Below are 19,615 nucleotides of genomic sequence, written 5' to 3'. Positions count from 1 at the left end.
CAACTTGCTAAAAATAAGCCCCTAGAGCCGTCACAATTAAGAACTACAATAGCTCTTAAACAGCATTATGACTGTACCAATACCTTCAAATTATATTCCAAACATATCCTAAGGTATTTTAAGAATTTAAGGTATATTTAGGATAATGATATCTTCATTCAAAAAAATAAAAATGAGAATGACATGCTTTTGAAGCACGTAGGCATTGATGTGCTTGGTTGTAGTAAAAACCATAGATTTTTGTGTATGGTAAGTGCTTCAACAGGCTTAGCACATAGAGATTCATGTAAAAATAATGTAATGTTCAGTTACATCTGTCTCATTGTCATTTCGTTGGACTGTGGGCTGCTCAAGAAAAATTTACCGTCTTGAATCCTATTTGGGAACATAGGAGGCTGAGAATAAATAACCAATGAACTGATCTCTGAAAGTAGGGTAGTAATCATATATCTACTTCAAAGTTCTTATAAGAATTATGAGATGCTATAAACAAAGTGCTATGGGTAGTTTGCTGCACATAGTAGTTTTCAACAAATAAAACATGTTAGTAATTATTACAATATTGGGTAACTATGAACTCGTGAAGTAAACAGCAATTATCCTGATAGAAATTTGGAAAGTTGAAAATAGGTCATTAGTTTTTAGGAGGAAATAACATTTGCTTCTCTCATCCCCAGACAGAATACGGACTAGCACTAATGCTAAGTTTTGTAATTTTCCTTGTGTCCCCACTTACAGGCAAGAGAATGCATTGAGCATTTTGATATGAAAGAATAATTCTCTTAAATATCTCCCTGTATCTCTCTGTGGAGTCTAATTTCAAATTGTTTTCCATCCTACATTTCTTATCTGAGAGTTTAATTTTCAATTCCCAAAAGAGTTAAAGGACTGCATTTAACTGGGTCCAGCATTCTCAAATGCCCCTGGGGACCTCAAATGTGTCCAATGCTACCAGTCCCTTTTTCACTTTAGGTTAAAGTGTATTAATCCTAGGGGACATTCCAATACCACCTTCCTCTGTTTTCCTCTGAGTGTAGCTTTTTTTATCCTTTATTTCCATATTTAGCCTTGATCTTTTAATAGCAATTTTCCACCAAAGTGGCAGAAAAGTCAGAATTTTGCCTTTCGTGTTGCTTTAATAACACCCTGGATTGTTATCAGCTTGTCATCCTTCTTATGACAAAATCTGATCACAGGAACCCAAAAGTGAGAAGCAGGAACTTGAGTCATACTCTCAGCATTGCTCCCTGTAGAGTTGAGACATGAAATGATTCATTTATTTCATGTCTCAATTTGCTTACTGGCATATGTGTGTGTGTGTGTGTGTGTGTGTGTGTGTGTGTGTGTGTGTGTATAGACCTGCAGGTGTCTTACAGATGACTATTACAGCAATGATCATGATTCCGATCTGCCTATATGCTGCTTTCCCAACATGTCACAAAACATTTTTGCATTCCTTATTTCATTTGATCCTTTCTACACTTCTCTGAGAAAGGCAACCTGCTAATATGCACATCAAACTGATAGGAAACTGAAGCACAAACAGATGAAAGGATTTGATCAAGGCAATGCAGTAAGTTAGAAGCAGTCCTAGTTGTAGAACCCGGGTTGAAAGACTCATCCTCTAGTGTTTCATTCACCACTCCATGATATTCCACCTAATAATTAATAATTACAAACACTATCAAAAATACTGTTATTCCTCAGAAATCATTGAAAGCTGACATGTCTCAGCAAATGTAAATATTGGTCATCTTGTTAATTCAGTCATTTTTTCTCTTGATTTTCATTTTTCTTTATTCTGTTTTACTTTAATATCTACTGCATGAGAGAGGACCTGTCAAAGTAAAATTTTGAATTATGTAACTTACCAGGGAATCTTGAGAGAGGGCTATTGAAATGAGATATGGAAACCAATGTTTACATGATTGCTTTCTATGAAACTAGAAGCTGAGAGACCTTAAGTGTACCATTTCACTTCTCTGTACCTTATATATACCCCATATATTTTATTTTATATATATATTATTTCAGATATATATTTATGTCTGTGTATATATATCTGAAATAATATATATATAAAATAAAATATATGGGGTATATATAAGGTACAGAGAAGTGAATATATACATACATATATATGAATATATATATACATACATACATATACATATATATTTATTTCACATATATGTGTGTATATACATATACACATATATATGTATTTTACATATATATGTATGTGTGTATATGTATATATATATGTGTGTGTATATATTATACATATATATATATATATATATGAAATAAAGGAACTTGACTAGGCAAGCCCAGCATTTCTCTGGGTTGCATGATTTGTCTTTATTATATAACTATGGCATATAGCACTGTTATTTATGTGAAATGGAAAATAATTAACTTCTCTGATAGCAAATATGTGCTTGCATGCATGAATATGGGTGTTGTGTTGTGTACACTACAAGCTATTCATGATTTACCAACAAATCAACTAGTACTTATTTTCCAAGTTCTCGGGTACTTTTCTTCCAAAGCCACTTTTGGGGACAGCTATTAAAAGACAGCTTCCTGTATGCAAACAGCCTGTTCCATGGTAAAAGTGACACCGTGTTGAAGCAAATCCATCACAATCTGTGATTCCTGAATACCAAAGTATTCTCACAGCAAATATAACCCCTCATAAAGATGTTTATCTAACCTCCCCAGTGGTCAAAAGCTTTGCAAGAAAGTCTGAGACATGACTACCTGTGCATGTTTAGCCAAAAAGCTTGATACATATAAAAGATATTTTTTGGAAGGCAGATTCAGGAATCTACCATCTTGTGACTACCTTAGACATTGCTTCTGTCTGTAAGTCTCTATTAAATGTATCTTTCTGAGAAATTGGATTTGACACCCTTTTTCTTCAGCCTCTCAGATCCCGCCACTTTTGGGGGTAGGTTTCCATAGACCTGCTCACCAAGGAAAACTTCTGTAGTCTATAGTCTGAATGGAAGGTTGCAGAGTGAACTGGAGTGCACCATTGCATCAAGCATCAAGCACTAGGCTTTACTAACTTAAAAAAAAATTATAAATCACTTATTTTCTTAGAGCCCTTAAATATGCCTGGAAGTTTTTAAAGAAGTTGTCATGAAGAAACATTTTTATTTCAAGGGTAAAATTAAGGGATGAAAAAGATGGGGGAAAAATGATACTGCGATCACATTATCACCTATTTTCAAAGCTAGCCACAATTTCCTAAGCATTTTCAAATACATACCTCAGTCTTCTAGCAACTTTGGCAGAGCAAGTATACTTTTTTTTTCCATTTTACAGAGAAGCAAAGTGAAATGTAAGAGGCTACGTGAGTTGCTCAAATATACTCACATATTCATAAGTTTAGCTGGAACTTAAAGCCAGATCTTCTCATTTCTAGCCTAGTTTTGCTATTATAGTATCCATGTAATTATACAGAGTTTTCCTTGGAGATACAGATAATATGTCAGGTCATGGGAAGCATTTTAACTGTCAAGATTCTCCTGTTACTTCCTCATTATTATTTTTATAAAAAGAAAACTAGATATCATAGAGTTAATTATCAAAACCTTATTGCCATTAGCTGCAGTTAATAAAACTAATCAGGCTGTTATACTACAAAATTGGCATGAGTACCTTGAAAATATGTGTTTTTATTAGGTTTATTACAGATACACACACACGCACACAAACCTCTGTGAACATCAACATTTTTTTATTCTTGAAAACTACTATGGATGGCAGAAAAAGATTTGAGGAGAAAAAATAAACAAAACTGCTATACCAAATCACTACTACCTACAAATAAGATCCAACAAAAATTCTAGGGCTGACTCCCAGATTAAATCCTGACTCAGGATTTGAATCTATAATTCAAAAACCTGCAAAAAATTGTCTCAGGTTCACAGTTCTTGTGAAGTGCGTAGCAGGGTGTCTTTCATATGTGGGATGCCCAATCAAAGTCGACTTTAGCGTCTGCATCATCATCATCATCATCATCATATCATTACCGACACTACTTATCTGCGCATATATTAATGGCGGCAGATTTTTAGGACCAAAAGATCTCTCACTACTCAATTATTCAATGTCAACCAATGAAGTGGCGATTCTGTTTTATATTAATTCAGTCTTGGGTAGAGGAGAGAACAGTTGCTTGGAGTCCCCTATGCTTGTTAATGAGCTCTACTTCTAATAATAACTAGCCGTATGGCAATGTTTTAAATTATTGGTAGCACTATGCTTCATGTACTTTATCTATAAAACAGAGGAGCGTGATTATTTTTAAGAATGCTTCATAAAAGGAAAGGTTAAATCACACCTCAATTGTTAAGATTAAATACAGGAAAACATTTTAAAAGTTGCTTAAAACTTCTCTTTTTGACAATATCTTCCTCTTACACAGGACTGTTAGAGACATTAAAGATATTTTTCCATGCAAAGAGTAAGAACAACCAAGACAATTACATTATTTTGTCGTTGTTCTTTATTAAATCATGTTCAATTACTTCCTCCTACTGACAAGAGATGATTCTGGTTTATTGTTTTTTAGAAGTTACCACTGACTAATAACTATAAAATTGAATTTAGTACAGGACCAATATTTTGGACTTATAATTAATAAAGCTGTCTCAGCAGTACAGCAAAAAAAAATTGCTTATGTTTATAAAATGTGATAGTTCCCATCACCCTATGATCATTTTCATGTTAATATCACGTGTTCTTACTTGCCCTTCTGAAACCAACTTTTGCAAAACAGGAAATCATGCTATAGGTCACTGAAAAAGTGAGACAGACTTGACCCAAAACAGTCTCTTTTAAGTGGATAATTCTCAGAGAGACATTTGCATACTTGGGCTGTACTTTCTCTGAGAGTATGGTATCTCTTTCTAAAAGTGACTTATCCTGCAACATGATCTTAAGGTCTGAAAACCAACAGAAACTAAAACTGGCAAATCACCTGCCTAGGACTCTATTCTCCATTCACATGACTAGGAATTCCTTTCAAACTCTCTAAGAAGACGGGATCTTGGTCAAAGTTATAGTCTCATACTGCAGAATTGAATCGCACAGAGTATTGCCTGCCCCACTGCTTCTAGAGAAGACTTCATGAGAACTGGTGACTGGGCCCCTCTGATACGGCCAGGTAGGTGAGACACGTGTAGTATAAAGGATTATATTATTATTAATTGTTGGTGATAGTTTTGTAATTCAGATATTTGCTGCCCCTTTTTATGAAATTCATCCCTATGGAAGCCTTCCCTGTGGCCATTTGTGTGAAAGCAGTGTGCATCTTATTCCATGAACATTAGGTTTGTTCAAGGGATTTGCTTTGGTCACTAGACTGCGAGTCAAAATTACTTATGACCCACAAAGCAGAAGCTTTAAGGACCACTTGCTTTTCTATTATTTCCCCTTTTGGCTATGAGAATGATGTGCCACAGAATGTAGAAACACAGGAGGGAGAACAATATGCGCAATGTAAACTTTTTTTCTTACTTTAAACCACTAAGGTTTTGAGGATTATTTGCTACCATAGCATAATCTAGATTAAGCTAACAAATACAGACTGATTCTACCATGCTTATATGCAATCACCTTTAGATAAATTGATAAAGAATAGATAATAGGTAGATAGATAGATAGATACCAAAACAAGAACAGGAACACAAATTACACACTAGATAGAGAAATAAGGACAAGAGTAAGTCTTTCTGGAAACACACACACACACACACACACACACACACATGCACAACTTGGTGTTTAATTCATCATTGGATTGCAATCAGATTGTCAGTCAGGAAAGATGAGTGTTTATTCAGTAACTTACACCATGATATTGAACAAGGTTTTTACCCTCTGTCAACTTTTCTATAAGTTTGGTTTTACCTGATAATTTCATCTGGAAAATGAGAATCACATTATAGAATGGCTGTGAAAAACGAATGAGATGATGTGTAGAAAGAGCTTCAAAATGTTAGCATATCTTATTACTATCATTATTATTATTGTAGAGGTAGCAGTGTCATTATTATTTTGACTGCCAATTCACAGAACTATACATATTCAGCCAATTTATAAAATTAAGATAGTAAAAACATAATAATAAGCTAATACATTAAGGTCCTTTTATGCACTCTTGATTGCAAGTCTTCTTGTTTGAAGACCTGAGTGCCTATTCCTTGCTCTCTGAAGGCCTTGTCACAACCACCATCCTACCTTCATCCCATCTCCAGTTTCTTTCTTTCTTTTTTTTTTTTTTTTTGAGTCAGAGTTTCACTCTTGTTACCCAGGCTGGAGTGCAATGGTGCAACCTCAGCTTACCGCAACCTCCTCCTCATGGGTTCAGGCAATTCTCCTGCCTCAGCCTCCTGAGCTGGGATTACAGGCACGCGCCACCATGCCCAGCTAATTTTTTGTATTTTTAGTAGAGATGGGGTTTCACCATGTTCACCAGGATGGTCTCAATCTCTTGACCTCGTGATCCACCCCCCATCTCCAATTTCTCTCATTCACAGTAAATTCAATTAGTATCCACCCTTGTTTCTCCCACTCACAGCAGATCTGTGTTTCCATGCTGAATTCACTTTATTAGACCTTAGCTAATTTATCAGCCATCTCCACGGCAACACCCTGGGCCCCTCCCTTCACTTAAGATCTCCACATGTGACTGACAAAGTAGATCTGTTAATTTCTGAATGTGACATAATAAGAAAACATGATAAAAGTTTCATTAGGAATTCTGGGGGACACAGAGAACACAAACACCCACCAGACGTTTGCTTCATCACAGAGATGGAAAACAGGAGGAAATATGACACAGTGTTTTAAGAGTGAAGTAGACCTTCAAAATAAGTCTAGTATGATTTTTATATATTTTGAGATGAAGAAATTACAGGTTCAAAGAGAAATGACTTCCTTGAGGTCATTCAGCTGCATGATAACAGAACCAAAATGGAAACCTTTAAATAGGAATCATACAGTACGTAGAGCTCTATATGCAGCTGCCTCATTTTATTAAAGTAAGTGAAGAATAGGGTTTTATTGCAGAACATAAACTGGGTAGATCTTCAGAAAATCACAAAAGGACAAAGCATCAATTTGATTGACAATGCAAGACTGCTAATGTGCAATAAAATGGCAACAAAGCAAAATAGCAACAAAACAAAGAGGCAACAAAGCAAAATCGCAACAAAGTTTTTAGCTGCTTACATGTGAGTTGAAAAACTAACTAAAAGACAGCAAAGACTACAGGCACAGATGTCTGTATATAGAACTTCACAGTTTTATTTTTATTCAAAATCCATCTTCCATGAAGGTGGCTAGTAGAGATAAACTGAATAAACTTGAATTTACTTATGTTAGATATTTATGATACATAAGCCCAGTAGCAGAATGTCAAAAGAAGGTAAGACCTAGACTGACAAGATTCTGGCACTTCTTTGCAATTCACCTAATATTTTTTTTTTCAGGCAAACCTTGAGTCATGGTTTTAACATTCATTTTTTAGAGTGTCATTTTGTGATAGAAAAATCCTGTTTGCCTCTAAAAGATAAAATAATATTCTTCATCTCTACAGGTACATATTGCTCTCGTTTTGAGACTGATCTTTTATTTTCCCCATTTTCATTGAGATACACATACACATTGCTTTCCAAAATATGAAAACAGTGGCTCAAGTAGTAAACACAACTCTGAAAATTGAACAGGGAGTGATAGAGACTTTGGTAAACTGGAGATTGTATGACTCACATGTTGAGACAGACAACATAAATATTTTTTACATGGAAATGAGAGCTTTCCCAGATATTTAAGATATAAAAATGCTTTACATTTCCACGAAAATTCTCAGTTGTTTAATATGAGCTGATAAATAAAATAAAATTTAACTCTGACCATCCTAAAAAACCCATTCTATAGGCAGGAGTCAGATAATAGGTGACCAATTCAGAAGCTCTGACTTTACCTCTTTGGAGTAATTTCCCAGTAAGTGAAATTACAACTCAGCTTGATCTTTATTTAGCCCTAAACTTTTATTTTTGTACCAATCCTACTTCACACTTAGTCACCAATACTGGTAACAGGAAACCACCCATAAGGGAATGTGATCATTAAGTGATTACAATTGGTGTCCATGATTGCATTACCTCTTTAACTAGGAGCAATTACACAGTTCATGAATTACACATTGTCTTTTATACTACATAGCTCTTCACCACTTAGCAGTTAACAATAGATGTAACGATGAAAATCAAGGTACATGGTGCTATTAGTCACGTGAGTATAATGAAATTAGAAATCATGTTTGGCAACTAATCCAGTAAACTCAATTGTCTAAACTGAAGCTTTCATCTTTGATTCTTGTCAGCAATGTAACTTATTTGTTGTACTTCAGTGTTTCTAAAGAAAGATATCATCTTATAAAGCTGGTAGCGAAGTGCTTATGGGCAAACGATTAGGTTTGTGGTGGACATGGAAGAACTAATTTTAAGAAAATATAACTTTTTAGTGTATTTTCTTGTCATCATTCTGAAACATGGTGTACCACAGAGTAGTTAATTTTGGTGTAGATAAACTGGAAAACAGAGAAATGTGAAAAATTAGACATCTATGATGTGTTTTCTATGTTAAATGTAAAGCACTTGTCAATTTTTTGAACAGCAGAGATATCCATATATAAAAGCAGGTCGGGCACGGTAGCTCACACGTGTAATCCTACCACTTTGGGAGGTGAAGGCAGGCAGATCACAAGATCAGGAGTTCAGGACTCCTGATCTTGTCAACATGGTGAAAGCCTGTCTCTACTAAAAAATGCAAAAATTAGCTGGCATGGTGGCAGGCACCCGTAGTTTCAGCTACACAGGAGGCTGAGGCAGGAGAATCACTTGAACCTTGGTGGTGGAGTTTGCAGTGAGCTGAGACCATGCCATTGTACTCCAGCCTGAGCAACAGAGCAAGAATCAGTCAAAAAGAAAGAAAGAAAGAAAGAAAGAAAGAAAGAAAGAAAGAAAGAAAGAAAGAAAGAAAGAAAGAAAGAAAGAAAGAAAGAAAGAAAGAAAGAAAGAAAGAAAGAAAGAAGAGAAGAGAAGAGAAGAGAAGAGAAGAGAAAAGAAAAGAAAAGAAAAGAAAAGAAAAGAAAAGAAAAGAAAAGAAAAGAAAAGAAAAGAAAAGAAAAGAAAAGAAAAACCCCGCAAACCAGGCTGGGCACGCTGGTTCATGCCTGTAGTCCCTGGCAGGTGGATCACTTGAGGTCAGGAGTTTGAGACCAGTGTGGTCAATATGGTGAAACCCCATCTCTACTAAAAATACAAAAACTAGCCAGGCATGGTGGCTGTGCATCTGTAACCCCAGCTACTCTAGAGGCTGAGGATTAATCTCTTGAACCCAGGAGGCAGAGGTTGCAGTGAGCTGAGATCTTGGCACTGCACTCCAGCCTGGGCTACAGAGCAAGACTTTGTCTCAATAAACAAACAAACAAATAAATAAATAAAAGCAAACAAAAAAATGACATTATAAATCATGTTTAACATATTGGTTAATCCTTTTTCCTTAGGGTTTTACTGTCTGTTTCTGTTTTGCTGGATGTACTACTAAAATTAGATGTTCTTGGTCTTTTAAATGAAATACACTGAGTGGCAGGTGAGAACTGTAAGTAAGCTCTAGTCAGCCCCTAATCTGTATGCCCCACAAATTCTTTTCTAGAATATTGTGCAACACAATGCTGTGGCCTTCATAAAAATCTCCTTTTTAAAAAAAGAAGGTAAAATACTGTAAAAAGAATATATTGTTTTTCTCATAGCTATTTGCTGTACTTTCCAGTTAGTGATATGCTTAAAAGTGCATATCTGCAATGCTGAGTAGCATTATTTTCTGAAACTGGAAAAATAAGATGAAGGAATCACTCTCTTACATCAAATAGGGCAAAAGCAATCTTCAATGAGTTTGTGTGTAGAGTATCATCTCTGTAGGCTCAGTCTTCATTCTCTCACTCACATTTTTGCATTTTCAAAAAAAATTGTTTTAAATTTATTTTGGGGCAGCAGCTTTTTTGGAGAGATAGATTAGTTATATCAGTCACACTGATTTAAGTGTCTCTTAAATATAGCTAAATAGGATTTTCAGTTGAGTTAGAAAATACCAACAACTTGGATTTAAAAAATGCTTTTAGACATGGTTGTTGTTAAAAATATTAATTTTTAAATTTATTATAAATAGTAGCCATGCAAACCATTTATTATATATTCTCTCAAATGGAATTTTTTTCAAAGAACACGTTTTCACAAATACACTAGATTCAGCAGTTTCTGAGTTAAAGCCAGATTGAAATGGTCATGTGTAGGTCCACTTCACTAGTAACTAATACTCACATCCCATAAACAGTAAGTAACTTTTATGAAAAATGAAAGGATGTAATTGCTAAATTAAGTTTCTCACTTGATACCTCTGCTATATCTAAATATAATTGCTATTCCTGCAGGTTAACATATTGTTGATTCATATATATGGCTATCATATGAAGTGCTAATCCTTCATTGTTGCATGTTTCTGTGAAAGTAACTATTATAAAGCTTAGGAATAGTTTTTATTCTAATTCCTCTTTATGGAGTAAATTTCTGGATCTGTATAAAAAAACTCTACCCACTGAATAACCTTAAACAAATAACTTAGCCCATCTAAACTTTAGTTTCCTCCTCTGTCTTGCAAAATAACAGTCTGTTTCTCAGAAGCTTCATGTGAGAAATAAAATACCACTGTGCATATGGCATAGTTGCTAGAAAGTCATAAAACCCACTGTTCCTTCCTAACCCAAAATTGAGCTACATTTCCCAGCCTCAATTTATCTCTATGGGAATATGCAACTAGTTCTTGCCAATAGAATGTAAGCAGAAATGACGTGTGTCACCTTCAAACCAAACAATTTTCCTTTGATTTCACAGAACTTCTCTATGTCATCATCTCCTGCCACACCTTAAAAACTATCTCCCCGCTAGGTAATGTGAACACAACCTTGGAATTTAAAACCCGAATATGTGATTTTCAACATAATATACTAATATTCCAGAATCACAATGGAAAGAAAATAGCTTATCATTTTTGGTTAACATTTTTCTTTAATGTGTGTGGTATCATATTACTAAGAACAAAACAGATGGAGGGGGAGAACTGTTTCCTCTAAATTAAAAACCTAAATGCCAAGGAGTTCACTTTTGCACTTGTTTTTAAAATATATTGAAAACTTGATTAAGAAAAAACATTCTAGAAAAATATTCATTTATAAAGAAAATGGCTTTTACATTAGGATACTGACAATGTAACCTTGGTTGTATCAGGGATTACGAATAAATGCTGAGGACAAGGACTTTAAAGAAGCATCTAATCAAATGCACTCCTTTTACAGATAAGGAAATTTCATCCCAGGGAAGGTAAGTGACTTCCCCATGGCTGCTCCAGGCCCAGCTCGATTTACATAATTTATACATTTTCCTCTCCTGAGACCAAAGTTAACTTTCTAAATTGAAGCTTAAAATTAAAATTAAAATCTATTACCGTGCAATCATCACTGGTTTATTTTTAGATATTACGCTGCTTCAAGTAGTTCGAAAAATTTAGTATTGACTAAAATAGGCTCACAACTCACTGAGACTCAGGAGTAAGAGGAGACTGGAGGATTGGTGCCGTAGTTATTTATTTCTCTTATTTCATTTAGGTTTTTTTGTCTCCTGCTTTCAATGTCTTTAATTAAATCAATAGCATTAACTTGTATTTTTTTTTTACTTTCCTTTTTTTCTGCCAAAGTAGATCACCTAAGTGATGAGTCAAGTTTTATGCATGTTTCCTTAGTTTACCAAGGACATTTAAATTAAAACATCCTGAAAGGTGGAAGCCATTGTTCTTTATTTAAAGAAGCATTTTATTCGTATGTAAATATTGATGTAGGCAGAGAAGGTTACACTTGAGCTTGGTATTGAATAATAAAATAAATAGGAGCAGAGACTTTGGGATAGGCGTAACATATCAAGAAAATCTCAGGGAGAGAAACAGTATGATGGGAAATGAGGCACAACGTTTAAAGATGTAGAGTAGATTGTAAATATTTTAGAAACCAGGCAACAAGCATGAACTTCATGAGCTGGTGTTTCTAAAATTGTGATCTGCGTGTCACTGGTGTAAAGGAAGATAAATTTAGTGGTACACAGATTTTTCATTTTCCTAGTTATGTATTCCTTGTGATAAAAATCAGGAAAATATAACTAAAACGGGAAATCTAAGGAAAAAAGTGGCATTAAAAACAACAAAAACAAAACAATTTGCATGGTTATGCCGAAAATAATTATGAAGACGTTTCATGAACACTGATGTTTTGGATGCATTGCTAAAGACGACACGGCAAATGTAATGGTATTCTGATTTGGGAGAAAGGTGTTCTATTTCTTGGTGATTCATTATAATGGCATGAGGATCCCAACAATGTAGGTTCCCCTAAGAAACTCATTTGTCCACTTTTCTAGCCCATATCTCAGAGTGACAACGGGAAGAACAAAGAGTCAAAAATTATGGATAAAATTTGAAGACCTGGTCATGGGTATATGACAGAAAGAATAAACTCTTCTGGTTTAAAGTACACAATGAGCAATGGAACATAAATACAATGGCATTCTGCATTATGTATGTCATTGATGAACAATATATCGTTTTATCAATATAATTGTTACGAGTGATTAATTCAATAATTACCTGTAATTATCTCTAAGCCAGCCACCAGACTAATAGTCCATGATGACTATTAGTCTGGTGGCTGGCTTAGAGATGATTAAAATAAGGTTTCTGCTGTGAAGATTATGTAGTGGAGTAATGGGTCAGGGACTGAGAGTAAAACAAGTGCCAAAGCAACACGAGGCAGAAATCATGTTTTCTTGAGGTGGGTGCAAATGCTCTTGGAGGAGTTAATGAAATAATAATAATAGTGATAATAATCGTTATAATGTTGCCTTCCATTTGTCAAGTGCTTCCCATTTGTCAGCACATTTTTAATGCAGTATCTTTCTTAATCCTTGGAGCAACCCTGTTGATACTGGTGATATTGGGCTTAGATATATTAAAGGATTTATACGAAGTCATGCCACTAGTAAGTGGCAAAGCTGGTGTTAAAACCTGAGCTGTCGAACTCAAATGGTGAACATTCTTAAAAACTGTTTTAGTTGTTTTGGTGTTAAGATCAGTGAAGGCACTGTTGAAGAGATGCCATTGATTTAAGCCCTAAAGTCATAGACGGTAGTGATGCATTAAGAAGCCACTCAAAACAGAAAGAGATTAGGATTCCACGTGAGTGTAAGACTGGTTAGTTAATCACAGAAAAATATTAACAGATCAGTTCTTTCACAAGCTGGGGAATTATATAAAACAATGTCGGAAAGTTCCTGAGATCAGATTCTTACGTACTAGAAACAGTTATGCTTAATTGAACCCACTGGATTATTGAGACATGATGCAAGGGGTATATCAGGGGCTCACTGGGCCATGATGGGAGTCAAATAGTGAGATTAAGAGCATGAATCTCAGAGCAGACCATTTGAGTTTCTGTCTCTGTACATGCACTTGTTCCCTGCAGGTAAATGAACCCTTCGAAGTCTCAATTTTCTCATCTGCAGTGATACCATCTGTGTTAATAATAGTAAGTGTGACTATGGTTATGATAAAGTAGATCATTCACACATAGTCCTTGCTATGGTGCATGTAGTTAGTGCTTAGTAAGTGCTAGCTTTCATAATTAAGGTGAAAAGCATAGACTGGAGATAAGAGAGACTGACAGCAGGCACATAACTTAATAAGCTACTGACACATTCCAGATGAGAACAGACAAAATCATGAACTGGGACAGTGGCAATGGCAACTGAAAAGAGGACAGTTACACAAGGTATTTCAGAAGCATAAGTGCCTTCATGATTCATTAGATGTGGGAGGCAGAGACATGACTCTGAGTGTTCACGCCTGGCTCACTGGGGCAATGGTGGTTCTTTTACCAGATATAGAACAATCAGGAAGGAATTACAGTCTGAAGAAGAACTCATGGATCCAGAATCTGTTCTAGCATATTGACAATAAATTAAAAATATTCTTCAAATCTTATCAATCTACTGCAGGGTAAATATTTTTTTCACCTGTAGTACAGATAAAACTAATAATAAAAGAGATGATCCGGATGGTGGACGCAAGGACTCTCACCTAGCATTCAATCACCTGGCATGCAAATTCTTTCATATGAAATGCTTCTTCTATTCTTCTGTTTATATCAAAGAGAACGTTTTGATTTGGTACAAATTGCACTTTACTCAAGCTCTAATATCTTTTACTCTCTCTTTCTCTGATTTTCAACATATTCAAAGTCTAGGGAACACAAATATATGCACTTAAATTATAAGAGTATTCACTTGTTTTTAAATCATATTTTTGCATCACTTATATTTTTATCAAATGTCCTGGTTTTCCAGTGATAGTCCTTATACAAATTTCCTTTAAAAGTTAATTTCACTAAAAATACCATGTATCAAGGAATACTATGCAGCCATATATAATGAAAACATGTTCTTTGAAGGAACATGGTAAAGTTGGAAACCAGTATCCTTATCAAACTAACACAGGAAAAGAAAACCAAATACTGCATGTTCTCACTTATAAGTGGGAGTTAAATATGATAACACATGGACACCTAGAAGGGAACAACAGATACTGGGGCCTTTGAGAAGGTAGAGGTAGGGAGGAGGAAGAGGATCAGGAAAACTAATGGGTACTAGGCTTAATACCTAGGTGATGAAATAATCCATACAACAAACCCCAGTGACACAAGTTTACCTATAAAACAAACCTGTACATGTACTCTTGAACTTAAAATAAAAGTTAAAACAAAATGATAAAATTCATTTTACTTTCAATAAACCCCTCATGAATCAATTTAAAGAAAAAATAATTAGGAATTAGAAGTACAGTCACTACTTGGATATAACAAAGCTTGAATGAATAAAGGTTGAAAAAATCCTTCATTAAGTTATGTCAAAATTTGGCAATATTCCTGCCCAGTTACAAAAGAGGCATCTTAAAGGGAGATACATTTACCACAAGTCTAAAAGAAAATCACATTATAATTGACTAAGATTGAGCTCCTGATAACTTCCCAAGAAAGTTGTGAATGTAACTTCCCTGTAGATATTCATTAGTTACAGAGCTATGCTTTGAAGATAAGAACAGCATCAGAAATCAACCAAATATCAAGCAAAAACTTCTAGTTATAAAAAAAATCAACTGTCACAGAAATCAGGCTGTTTTTTGATTATCAACACTAATTTTCAGTTCCGCCCTTTCTCTTCAAGGTGCGCATTGAAGTAGTACAACACACAAAATACCAACCAGCAGGAACTAGGAGTGGAAGAGAAGGCCAACTGTGAAGGCTATCCACAATATTAAGACTCACAAAGGAGTTGAGATCAGTTACATGATCGTACTCAATGTGAAATGTAGTATCTTCTCAATACTGTTTTGCTGTGATTTCCTTGGGAAGATTAACAGCCTTGTGGGACCTGGTTAATTCTTTTTGCTGTGATTAAGGTAAGTAGATGATTTTCTCCCACAAGTGTCTCTTAATAGGTAGTAAATTCCCTGGATCATTCCCCACATGAGAGGCATTGGGGAGGGGTAAGGTTAGGCTCTGTGATGTAAAATCAAAGCTTCCGTCTCCGCCATTAGGCCTTCATACCACTCTTTGGCTCAAAACAACTAAACAAGAAATCATCAAGTCATGAGTTTGTGGGTTCTGTTTTAGAGTGCTGGAATAATTATAGAAATATGAATATACAACAGAACTTTATGCCCAATCTCTCATTCTGGAAGCATGAAGAATTGGAGATTAATTTTACATGTGTTTTTTTTTTCTTTCACAGATGGAAGACTTCAGTTCTAAGGCAATTCTGAACTTTTTTTGAACCAAATGAAAGATTGTTTAGTATGTGATGGTCAAGTTTCTTGTAAATAAGGGAACAAAAGGCCATTTTAAAAGAATATACTCAAGCATTACTAGGATATTTTTTCAGATTATTGTTTTCAAAAGAAAAGAGCCTTCCCTTATGAGACAGCTGCAAATGCTGAAAACAGTGTTATAGCCAGATAACTCTTTGATTTGGAGGATGATTTCTTTTAAAAGTAGAATCATAAATTTCCATCTTTGTGTAGGTCCTTTATTTGCTTCTCTCTATAAGGTAGAACAAAGCCTGATTCCAAATTATTGTGTACAAAAAAATATGTCCTGTGAATTCTAGAAAATAATCAGATGTAAGTGAATAAATCAACAGAAAACAGCTCAACTCTTGAAAATATGTTTCAAATGATATCTTAATAAGTGGTAAGCTGAGAACAATGTTTGTATTTGAAATTTGAACATATGTAAATTAACAAAAATTTAAAAGGAATAGTGGAGTAATTTGCCTGGAGAATATATGCAGCATTGCTGAGAGTTCGAACAGGCCACCCACGAGACAGATCTGGTCTGGAAACATATCTAACTGCCTGGCATAGGGTTTTATGTCAATTAATTGATATTATTACAAATCTCAAGATTCCATATAAAAATATTTACTTTATTCCTGACCATATTATGCCTCCTTCACATCCCATAATAATAATTAATATTAGTAAGAGCTACTATTGACCAAGTGCTCACTACATGCCAGCTATCATTCTAAGTATTTTATTTTATTCATATTTTGCATACAGACAGTCTCCTTGTGATGCAATTTTTAAAATGCATATTAGGTATCTGGAAAAGCTGATCTCAGAGATCCAATACATTTGCCCAATGTTATAAGCTGTAGCTCATAAATGATACAGTTGGGATTTGAACCCAGGCCTCGCTGATACTCAACGCTTGGTCTGCTATCCACGGATGGACAAGTTTAAAATACTAAACTACTAAATGGAGACTGAATCCATTTCCACTATGCTCACTTGTAAAAAAATCATTCTGACTGTGTGAAATGTGGTGATTTCACTCTATTATAAAACATACTTTCTAAAAAAAAAAAGTACATCTAATAAATATTTTCTTTTTCCATAATTGATATTCATTTTTCTTTAAATAAATCAGGGAATAATTTACTAATCCAATTTGAATCCAATTTGCTTAAATTGATAGAATATATTTATATTTATTCTACTTGAATTTCAATTACAATTTTCTCTAGAAAATTGAAACACTTCATTTAATTTTCTGATTATCATTCGTAGAAAGAAACCTTCCAAATCATGTATATCACAATTTCAACTCTGGAAGGGTCACTTGAAATTCTTTGCAAGTGCATCTTACCAGAAGTTGTCTTCACTACTTCAGTCGTATTTCTTAGACCAACAAAAGAAAATTGATAAAGCCTCCAGGATCTTGTGTCACCTACTTCAACAGAACTTCGCTTCCATTGATAAACAATTTCTTCTCGTGGATAGCCATCTGCCGTGAGATAGGAAAGCTCACATTAAAAATTATTATAAATTAGCATATATGGCAACCATCATCTATTAACAGGACATGAGGTAAAGGCTGTTAGTGATAGTTACAAGCTTGGTGAAGATCTTGGACCAAAGCGCATTGCAGTGGGGACGTAAATTACAATGACATCCCATCCTAATGGGAAGTAATATTTTAAAGTACAAAGGTCAAATTGACTCTTGAAAATCATTTAAATGATATAGAAAGAATACTACATGTGGCTTTATATATGGCATATGCATAGTTTACATCATCTGGAATAGTGCATACAAAGTGACCAGTCTAGAATAAATAGTAGAAATATGAATAATAAAAGGCAGTCCACAGAGCAAGATTTCAGTCACATAGAAACAGAAAATAATAAGATCAGAATAGACTTCAAATTCTCCAAAGAATACATTTGAAGTAGAGGATAGTTGGAGAAAATAACCTCAATTATTTATTATCTTTCTTTCTCAACTTGTCAGGATTCCATTTTAATATACACAGAAATACACAATTAAAGGCAGCAGTAAGTAGAAATGCTAAGAGGAAGATATCAATGAGTTTGTACTAATTGGATAGAAAATATTTATTGAAAACATAATACTGGGAGGCGAGATAAAGTCGTGGTTATGAGTACCATTTCCCAGGACAAGTGTATATTTTTCCTCCTAAAGTGTCTGTTCCCTTATAGGGAGGATAATAGCACTTATCTCATGGAATTGATGGCCAATGTATATTTGTTGAATGGACAAACATTATTATGAAGTCAACTGTAGAATTAGCTTTTTCAAGAAAATAAATAAAAAACCAGAAATAATTTTAACAATTGGTATACTAATAATGATAATAATTATGTAATAATAAATAATACTAATCAAAGATTAGTTTGATTATGAACACTGATTGAGTACATGGAATAGAATCTCACATATTTCCTCCTTTCTGTTCCTTTGGATGCAGCTTTATCTATTATATGTTTACATTAATTAAAGAGGGGAAAAAAGGAGTCCCTAGAGAAATGCTGCAGGGGATAGAGAGGGCTACGGTAGGATGTGATGAAAATTGAGGAGAACAATGATGGTGTACACCCTGGGCAACATGATGAAGCCCCATCTCTTCAAAAAATACAAAAATCAGCTGAATATGGTGGTATGTGCCTGAAATCCCAGCTGCTCTGGAGGCTGAGGTGGGAGGATCACTTGAGCCCCAGAAGTGAAGGCTGCAGTGAGCTGGGATCACACCACTGCACACCCCAGCCTAGGCAACAGAACAAGACCCTGTCTCAAAACAAAACAAAACAAAACAAAAAAACAATGATAATATGAGACAACGTTCTGCAGAGAATGTGCTGGTAACTGAATTATTCTGATAGCAATAAGTAACACTAAATTTTGTAAATCGTGTTTGTTTGGGTTCAGAGGACAGTTTTCAACTGGCCACCTGATGGCACAGGAATCAACAGTTTTTTGAGTTTTAGCTGATGCAAGAAAGAAGTAGTCTCACTTGGAAAATTAAAAGAAAGGAAGGCTAACCTCTCTAAATTTTGGGGAAGCCTTAATTTTATAATTAAATATATTTCATTCTTGGATTTGGTAAAACATGGAATAAGTTTTATAATGAGAATTTTTCTGGATAAATATGATGTACAGTGACAATATTCCTCTGGTTGCCTCTGGTATTGATGAAGTGATAAATAGGTGATTACTTCTCTGGTCATCAACTTTGGCAGACACCCTTGTGGAGAAATTACATTTCTACAAACATAATTTTAAAACCTCAAATCAGATTTTTATTTTGCCCAATATGCACAACTGGCAGACAAAAAATGCAAAAGGGTGATTGACCTTTCACAGATGCTGAACAAATAGTAAAGAAAATGTGTAGGGAAATTTAGGTTTGCTTGGCTTTGGTTCAGGCAGGATATATCTGTAAAGGTTACTAAAGCATAATCTGTGTTAGATCATCATGGATCCCCTTGCCACATTCTATTATCTATCTGACAAAAATAATCATTTAACAATAATGGTTTCATATTTGATCTTATTGTGTGTCAGGTAGCAGTTCACA

At 34.7% G+C, this 19,615-nt stretch overlaps 1 protein-coding gene across 4 annotated transcripts in view; it reads right to left on the bottom strand.

The window, feature by feature from the left end:
• GABRG2 (gamma-aminobutyric acid type A receptor subunit gamma2) overlaps window positions 1-19,615 on the bottom strand; it is a 99,416-nt gene that overhangs the window by 38,636 nt on the left and 41,165 nt on the right. For all 4 annotated transcript variants that reach the window (XM_078365740.1, XM_078365741.1, XM_002744135.6 and 1 more), the window contains exon 6: window positions 17,387-17,524. In XM_078365740.1, the coding sequence (XP_078221866.1) occupies window positions 17,387-17,524 (138 nt within the window). The remainder of the gene's footprint in view (window positions 1-17,386; window positions 17,525-19,615) is intronic.

Source organism: Callithrix jacchus, chromosome 2 (assembly GCF_049354715.1).
Source record: "Callithrix jacchus isolate 240 chromosome 2, calJac240_pri, whole genome shotgun sequence".
Taxonomy (NCBI): Eukaryota; Metazoa; Chordata; class Mammalia; order Primates; family Cebidae; genus Callithrix; species Callithrix jacchus.
This window is presented reverse-complemented; position numbering and strand designations above follow the sequence as displayed.